The 9,901-nt window shown below is 32.2% G+C and overlaps 1 protein-coding gene across 1 annotated transcript; it reads left to right on the top strand.

The window, feature by feature from the left end:
• The first annotated feature begins 9,246 nt into the window (after positions 1-9,246).
• Positions 9,247-9,663, top strand: LOC134240716 (uncharacterized). The gene has a single exon (XM_062722782.1). The coding sequence runs from the start codon at positions 9,247-9,249 to the stop codon at positions 9,661-9,663; it is 417 nt and encodes a 138-aa protein (XP_062578766.1).
• Positions 9,664-9,901: the final 238 nt, after the last annotated feature.

Below are 9,901 nucleotides of genomic sequence, written 5' to 3'. Positions count from 1 at the left end.
GGAAACATCTGGCACAGAAACATGAAATAGCAAAATTTTATTACTTTCTTAGCTCCATTCGTAGTGTGAGGGACACGATATACATGTATATTCTAAATGTTTACATAAAGATCAAATAAATAAAGGATGTATGATGTGTGGTTTGATATAATTTTTGACCAACGAGTTGTTTGTTTTTATCCCGGGTCTTATCGAGGCCGGTACATTTATCAATGAAATAAATGGTAAAAACGAACATAAAAACATAAAAATAGAATAATATTAAACAGGAGTTGAACAAACACGTACCCCATAACCACTTGAGTTAGGACCAGTCTCCTTGGAGGAGCTAGCTTCCCCTGCCGACCAGTCACACCAGCCGTGTTCTCTTTGTCTGTAGTAATGATCGGGAAATAACGGAAAAAATTGGCATCAATTCAGCGTGTAAATATATAAGTAAACAATAAGTATGAAAAAGTCAGTCAGTATTGATTCAATGAATGATTATTTTTGTTGAAAAGGTCATTGTGTCGAGCATAGAACTAACAAAATTATGACTACTTTAAACGAGACTACTGATATTCTTGTTTCATCATTTTCTTTGTCAAAAATCTACCTCGTTTTAGAAACTGTACATACACGTGTAGAGAATGTTTTTACGAATCAAATCAACTGAGAGATTTAAACTCCGTATTGCAGGTGATGAAGGTATATTGCTGCATAAGTACAGGTAGTTGACGATTTCAAATTTAAAGTCTTCATGTTTACATTAAAGTTTGCGTGTTCGATTATCGATAACTTCTTTTTCAAGTAAAATATCCAACTATGAAACAGTTGTGTCATACTCGGCAGTTTCGTTTATCTCAACCTCAACGGGATATATTGTATCCACATAAGAATTGAAATAACCATTGATCATTGATAATACGTCTTCGATATTTTAAAATATCAAGTTGAAGGTCACAGCAAGTGTTTCATTGTTTTCACGTATAAGATTTTGGACAAATTCTGCTTCATATGAATGCAAAAGTACAAATAAGTTTGCTAATAACAGGGTGCAATTAGTACCCATTGGAATTCCTATATATTGTTGGAAGAATGAACAACGAGTTCGATAAAAACATAATTATTTAATCCTTACCATAGAATTTTATTACAACACCTTTCAAATGTAGATATTTTATATCTTTAAATGTTGAAATTTAAAAAGAACAATGTGACAATATTTGACCAGACCGAATTTCCTTAAATGAAAAACAATGTGACACTATCCATGTACCAATTAAAGAAATAATATTTTATGATCTTAATGCATCGCATAAAGGAGAAAAAAAATGAAGAAAAAATGTTTATATTAGTACTTTACTTTAAGATTTAAATAACAACTGGAAGATATCATTCGACGCTGCACACACGCTAACCCTTGGGAATATGGTGTCAATTCCGGTGAATATGAAATGTTACATATAATGAACAATTTACATTGGTATAGATAATATAGATTATATTGAGACTGTTGAAAGGGATGTAATAAAGTTTATAATAACAAGAAAAATAATAAAATAGTTATGTTGTCTCTCACGTTGCTTCAATCATACGAAAAAAATTTGATGTCCCGACACTCTTGTCTAAGGACTACAGAATTTATGTTTTGTGTTGGCAAGTGTGATACTTCACAGAATCATACTTCTTTCATAAATCCACTAGAACTTCATATTTTGTGCAAATCCTTTCAATAAATAATTCTAGGACGAAAACATTTTCCATGTATTTTTAAATACATGATGAGTGCGAAAGCTTATCAAATTATTTTTACACAATTAAGAATATAAACATTTATTTTCATTTTTTTTGTTGATAACAAAGCAAAACCTGATAAATGCACCATCTGTAGATCAGAATTATATTCCACCAAATTTTATTAACTCGTGGAAAGAATTGTGATTGAAAGAAATTCTCTGCAGATCGTCTGTTTTTTTTTTCTTGGAAGGCAGCTTCTTAGCATTTAATTTAATCTTTGTCATAAAAATGAACTAAGAAATATGTTTGTTTTATTGTTCTTTCGACCTCTGTCAATATAACTGATTATTTCTGAAAACACTTTTTTTTCAGATTCATCACTTTTTAAAACTTGATTGTTTAAAAAGCTTTCCATGCAAGTCATCAATGGAATAATTAGTAGATAACAACTTCGTATTCAACGCCTAGTAATATTGGGAAAAATATAAGAAATTAAAGACGGCCGACCAACACACCGAACACATTCTAACCAATGTTGTGGTGGGACTTTGTGACCTTTTGCTTTCCTAGAACTATATAAGACACGAAATCTTGGTTGGAAACATGATTGCCTCTTCACAGAATCGGATAGCAGGTAAGAGCAATTTGAAATTTCAAGATGGGGAAAAACATTCAAAAGTTTATCAATAGTTTTTATTCCTTAACCTTTCCGAATGAGAAAGTAGTAAATGTTGAAAGATTTGTTTATGCAAATTGAAAGGGCTTTAGGATCTTTACAGAATTATCCTTGAATCTTGATTTTAGGAATGCAAAAATTTAGTAAAAGATTCACTGAGAGATATTCACTTTTTAACGTTTTTAGATGCAATCAACCTCTAAGAAATTATTTCAACATTTTTGTTTTTTAAATTTGTTGCTGATTTTTAAAATCATGATAACGTATTTGCAGTCAAATTGAACGCCTTGATTGTGTTAGCCTCTGTTCTTGTTTCCTGCAATGCGGGTTTTTTTTCAATAAGAACAAGCAATTACGACGATAGGAGAGATGGTGGAGTTTATGGAGTAGGGTTAGGAGTAAGAGGAGGAGTGGAAGGACAAGTACAAAGAGGAGGAGTAGGAGGACAAGTACACAGAAGAGGAAGAGTAGGAGTTGGTTCAAGAGGAGGTACCCCTCATTTTTTTCTCTCTTAAGAACTATAACATGTATAAGATAATAATGTATGAAGAGGACAAGCATTTATTTATTTTTTCGAATTGTGCTTAACAAAACGAAAGTAGGAACAGAAGTTGATATATGCATTCATATTTGTTTACTTTTTAAAGTTTCAATTTGATAAGCCTTTTCTTTTTACTCCATAAAAAAAGCAACTTAATTTTGATATCTGTTGCGCTTTGTCATACATAATGTACTATGGATGCTCAATTATGGACATTTTATCTTCACGTTTAATAGAAAATTTATTTTCATATCTCCTTTACTATATTATTAATTTTTAAACGACGTTTATTCTGTTTTCAATTGTATTTTAGTAAAAAGAAGGAAATGTGCAGATTTATAGTACTTTGCCATTTTTTAAGAACAATTAAGTTTTTCAGTCCATATATTTACACGCATAAAGGGTATATAGGTCTTTAATACAAAAGACTACAAGTAAAATGTATTAACTACACAGTACAGTCAAGGCGCGCAATAGAAATATCGACAATATTTTGTAATTAAAAATGTATTCATAATTTGGATGGCGATTATTTTAGTACATTATTTTTATCGGATAATTATCATTATGATCACCGGTAATAACTACATATTTGAGGAGGATCAAATATTATATTAACGTGTCACGTGATGCGACAGTTACGTGATTTTAGCATTTTTAACTCGCAACATTAATGTTACCTATAAATTTCACTGGTGCAAGGGCATAACCAAGTTTAAAAAGAAGAAAGTTTAGTTTATAAATATTTTTAACACGCATCGTAGTTTCTGAAAAGTGCTTCGATCCTATGTAAATTCTGCAATTTTATTGTTAGAATTATATTTGTATGAGCGAAAACAGTATTTTTTGCTGGTCAACGGCATGAAATATTAATATTATCAAATTATTTTAAAGATTTCATCAGGATCGCAGCACATTTCAGATACGTTAATACTTCTCGAGTTGAAATTATAAAAACTTACTATGATCTATTGAGTGTATGCCCTTGCACTAGATTGATTTATTTAGACCCCACATTACCCTTCGATGTGGTTGCATACAAATATACGACAGTGTCAATTATATACGTACTATATAAAATTTATATTAATAAAATCGTGAAAACATTGAATCCAATTAATAGCCATTAGAATATCTGTAGATAATATTTCATTAAATTATGAAATATATTTTCGTTGAGATAATATTACATTATCTGCCTATCACTGCATACAAACTGCGTCACGTATTACGAAATGACATCACATTGACCAGTGGATTGCAATAAGTGACTTGATTATAATTTGTTATGTGGGATCTAATATAACTAACGACAAAACACCATGCCCTAATACATGTAAGTGTTGATGTAGTTTGATGATTTCATGCACATTAAATTAGCAAATCACCTCATTTTGTGGTATTTTAAAGAATTGCTGTATGATGTATATTTTGTAAGATTTTTGTTAGGTTTGACCGTACAAATTAGGCTCCTCCCCCTTTTTGTAACATTTTGTAACTGCGTAAAAAGCACACGTTTAAAATCCATATTTTCTTTAAGCAAGTTGTTTTTACTTCCTACAATAATGTACTACCATTTCGTTGCCATAATGATTTCAGATGTAAATATGTACATTTTTATTATTCATAAGTCAAACCGTTATCAAACGATTGACCACTAGTTTCATGATCCTGACTTCTCTTGCTTTTTTTACCGGGTTCGATGCCATCTGACATTCTAGAACTTTCAATCAAGAGTGAGATCAGATATAAAAGGGAAGGGTTTTGCTCATTTGGTTTTTTTTAATCAGTAATCAGAACTTCATGCAGTTGAACAACCTAACTTGACACTCAAATAAAAAAAACATTGAATAATTTACCGGGCATTTCTTTTCACTACAATTATAGTGATCATTGTTAACTCTTTATTTTTTAATCATTAATCGAAAAAAAAGTTCAGTTATTATTTCTTTTCCTGTAGGAGTATGGTACTCGCCAAAATATGGTACTTGCCCTCGGCCTGATGAATCAGACTTTCTACAAATGGGACCCACTTGCGATTTTGACTTGAAATGTCACGGGTCACAGAAATGTTGTTCTAATTCTCTCTATGGACGGAGATGTCAAATTCCAGTTGAATTTCAAAAACCCGGTAGATGCAATTCATTTCTCATGATGTGTCCTCTCACATCACTAACTTATGCATGCAATGATGACACCCTTTGTCCTGGAAGCTGGAAATGCTGTAGAAGATTTTCATCTGGTCAACTTGATACTTGTACTTTCAACAGCGAGATTTCTGCTGGCTTCGGTGGTGTAGATGGTTCGTATGGTCCTGTAGGCGGTTCGAATGGTCCTGTTGGCGGTTCGAATGGTCCTGTAGGCGGTTCAGGTGTAGTAAGTCCTCTCCTTCCAGTATATCCTCGAGGCACCTCCAGGAAAAGATATTGAATATGTGCTCCTCATTTCTCATCTTTGACAAATTAAAAAAAATATATGTTGCAAATAGATTATTCTCTATCTTATTTTATGTTATTCTCTTTATATGATTTAAAGCAATTTGAGCTGCATTTTTGAGATTTTTATTTTGCTGTCAAAACATGCTAATATGATATCTTTGTATCTAGTTAAAAACCTTGATGATCATTTTGACTCAAAAAGTATTATAAATTGTTTTAGAATAAAGATTTCTTTACAATCAAATGTATAGTATTATGTAGGAAATCATTATTGCACAGGACGAAAATAATCAAATTCTGCTTCAATCAAAATTTAAAAATAGTTCTTCCATTTAAAATATGAACAACTAATCCTAACAAACACTCTGTTCCTTTCATTGAAATCGTTTATTTTAATTTTCCCACAAAAACATCCACCATCTAAACTGCAGCTTATATTGCTTTAAAGATGCTTAAGACACAGATTTGAATTTAACATTTTCTCAAATTTTCTGTATAATTTCATGACAAATATATAGCTATAGAATTACATACGAAAATATTAACAAAATCTGTATTTTTCTGGAATATTTTGAAAATTCGAGTTGCTTGGCGCGTTTGCTAGACACGTCCTTGCACTTTCACAAATTTAAACTTCATCCCTACTACTTGAGAAAAGTAGCAATTTTGTTGTGTACTAATGAAAAATATTAAAACCCAAATCCTGAAATGTAGTGTAGAAATGACGAAATCAATTCATTTTCACCAGTATTGTCAGTCCGTGCCCTCTGGTGTGTTCAGAGTTTAACAATTGAACACACAGATAAACAACATCAGAACTCGTGTCCTGCTTGCAAACGCCTTTTACGTTTCACAGGGGCATTCAATCAATCTGTTAAACTCTGTAAACAACTACACAACACCAAGCAAGGTCTAACATAATTTAGGTAAGTGGGTTTTTCTTTCACACAATTTTACCCTGAATTTTCTGGATTATTGATGCATTATCATTCATTAATACACAACAAAATTGCTACTTTTCTTTCGTACTAAAGATGAAATTAAAATTTGTGAAGAAGAAAGAATGTGTTAATCAAACGACTCCCAAAATTCGAAGTTTCAATAATTTTCAGATAAAATAAGTTTTTAATTTGATTGCCTTGTGAAATGCTATAGCAACACATAGGTCGTGAAATGTTAAGAACATTTTAGATTAGATTTTATTTACATGATATACATGTATGTGCGTATGCACCTCTATAAATACAAAGAGACATTTCTTTATGGAGTATAACTGTTGTCCGTCTGTTCATCTCTTTCCACTTATTTTTTCTATGATCGACTTTTCTTCAAGAAACACTGGTGTAATAGTTGTATGTTGAATATTTGTATTAATAAAAGCCCTGGACCTTATCAACCAGAAATAACTACTGTGTACAGGGAAATTGCCGCCCTAGTTTTATTTTCGCCCCTTTCGCCCAACTCAGAGACAAATCAATAACTTATGCATGCAATGATGACACCCTTTGTCCTGGAAACGGGAAATGCTGTAGAAGATTTTCATCTGGTGAACTTGATACTTGTACTTTCAACAGCGAGATTTCTGCTGGCTTCAGTGGTGTAGATGGTTCGTATGCAATCGCATTATCTCGGGTCTTTCCGTCAGAGGTCGGAAAAACAACCTCGAATGTTTTAACATCACTGGATGTTTAAAATTTATACATCTTCCTGTTTATTCAAATATAGGATAGATGGAGATAGAAGTTCCTTCTATGGTATATTTTAGGTAATATCATTGCATTGAATGAAGTTGAACTCCATATTCCACATATGAAAGGTCTCCGTGCATTTATTTCAAAGATCGTGAAAAAGGGGAGTTGTAATGGCGTCTTCCTCGTACATTCGAGGTCGTTTTTCCGCTAGTCGAAAAGGCCCGAGAAGTTGCGATTGGGTTCGTATGGTCCTGTAGACGGTTTAAATGGTCCTGTAGGCGTTCAAATGGTCTTGTAGGCGGTTCAGGTGTACTAACTCATCTGCTTCCAGTACTTCCTCGGGGTTCCTTCAATAAAAGATATTGAATAAATTATGTTTCTTTCATTTCTCATCTCTGACAGAATAAAAAAAATATCTGTTGCAAATAGATTATTCTTTGTTTATTTTTTGTTATTTTCTTTATATGATTTAAAACAATTTGAGCTGCATTTTAGAGATTGTTTTTTTTGCTGTCAAAACATGCTATTATGATAACTTTGTATATAGTTAAAAACCTTGATGCTCATTTAGACTCAAAAAAGTATTATGAATTGTTTAAAAGAAAGGTTTTTTTTTACAATCAAATGTATAGTATTATTATTATTGTGTAGGAAATCATTATTGCACAGGACCAAAATAATCAAATTCTGCTCCAATCAAAACTTAAGAGCCAGTCTGCGAGATAACCATGCAAAATTTTAAAAATCGTCCAAATGGAAGGTTGCAACTTGGTAGTTCTTAGTGGCTTAAAATTTTCTACATAGAGGTAGAAAATGCCGAACCCTGCATCTATTTTTAGTAACAGCTCATTTGCATATTTGTCGAAAATCACACAAAATTTAATGGAAAATGTATACAAATTGATCAAGTCAAAAAGTTAGCTTTTGTCATCAGTTTATTTTCAAATTTTCTTTTATTTTCAAAGTCATGGACCATTTAACACAATTAATGAGGAAAAACTTAATTCAAATGAATATTTTATTTTTTATACATCTATTTATAGATCCTAAATGAATGAGTATGATTTTTTAGCCATTTTTAGATGCTCGTTTCTCTCAATACCAAGGTTGAAATTAAACTAAATTAATTTTTACTTTAAGAATGATCTAAGGTCTACTTTGTATTAAAATATTGAGCTTGGGAAATAATATCTACATGTTGTAAATTAACTTTGAAATACCATATTTTGCTACAATTTCACATATTTTAGATAACAGTCTTTTACCATATTTTTGGATTATTTCTATGGTATTTAAATGAAAAAGAAAGATTCTTAATCTAATATGTTTTTTAGAAGAGGGATAACTGATTTGGATACTTCATATAACTTTCTATTGCTTATTTTAGCCCCTTGTTACCAATTTGCTGGAGTTAAATTGTTATCTCCTCTTGTTAGAACTCTTTAGTATTATTGGATAAAAAGTGGCAGGTATGTCAACATGGAAAAAGGAAAGTCATTGTATGATGATTTTTTCTTCACCTAGGGAGTTGCTGTGGAGCATTATTGCACTACAAAAGAGGGAAAACTTATTTTAAGATATTTGAATGTAAGAAAGAGACAACTACTTAGCTTGAATATACAAATAGCAGGCCCATCAGAAGCAATTTCAGTGTGGAGGGGGGACAACCTACATCATCAACTGCCACGAATTCCACAGAAAGTAAAAAAAAAAAAACCATCAGATGTTTTTATTTCATTTGGGGCATATACATGTAGTAGCTATGTTTTCTATAGAGATCTGTCCTCGGGGAATCTACATGTATATCATTGTAAGTATTATTTAGAGAACGAGACAGGTTCTGTATCGCAGATACAAATTTGGGGGGCGGAGACGAGTGCGAAGCACGAGTCTCCGCCCCCCAAATTTGTATCTACGATACAGAACCTTTCGAGTTCTCTAAATGATTTGTGACACGATCCAATCAAAATCAGCTCAATGAAAATCAGCTCCTCCCATAATGTAAATAAGATGTCATGTATATTTCATTTCTTTCTGAATCTTTGGTAAATCTTCAAAAAGTTAATTCCCATGCCAATTAGGCTTCCATGTAAATTTCACTGTATCCGTAGACAGCGTGAGATTTCTAGAAATTTCTAAAGTTACTTTGTCATATTAGTTTTGGAAACGACGCATAGAAGGATGGACGTAGATACTTTTAAAAAACTTGACTTTTTAACTGATGAAGTTGACGATTTAACTTTATCACAGATCTGTGCAGATATGGAAACGGAATACTATGTATTTGAGGGCATTCAAAATCTCAGTTTTTCTGAAAATTTTGATTTCGATGCAAATGAAGGTCTTGAGGAAAGCGGTTTGAATTCAATGGAGTTTGATATCGGGGATTTGAGCTCTTTAATGGAAACCGAATGTGAAGTAGAAAAAGAACTGAAAGAGAGCACTAGGTTTGGACCAGTCGTCAATGATGAAGATTTGAAATCACTTGTTGAAAATCAGGAAAATAAAAATACGAAGAGCAACACAAAATGGGCTGTTAACGTTTTTTCGAAAGTTGGCGCGAGCAGAGAGCTGGGGATATTATCGAGCTTCACTTGATGGATACGAAAACAATGAACCATTGGCTAGAGCATTTTATCGTGGAAGCGCGCAAGAAAGACGGGGCTGAATATCCTCCAAAACTCTCTATCTCATTTTATGTGGCCTTTTGAGGCACTTGAGAAAAAAGGTGTGTACGATAAAAATTTTTTAGATGAGAAGGAACTAGCTTTTGTCGGGCTAAGAAAAGTTTTAGACGCGAAAATGAAATATCTCGTTGATAAAGGCATGGGATGCG

Source organism: Saccostrea cucullata, unplaced genomic scaffold, assembly GCF_032062105.1.
Source record: "Saccostrea cucullata isolate Sc308-1 unplaced genomic scaffold, CSIRO_AGI_Scuc_v1 ctg259, whole genome shotgun sequence".
NCBI classification, from domain to species: domain Eukaryota; kingdom Metazoa; phylum Mollusca; class Bivalvia; order Ostreida; family Ostreidae; genus Saccostrea; species Saccostrea cuccullata.
This window is presented reverse-complemented; position numbering and strand designations above follow the sequence as displayed.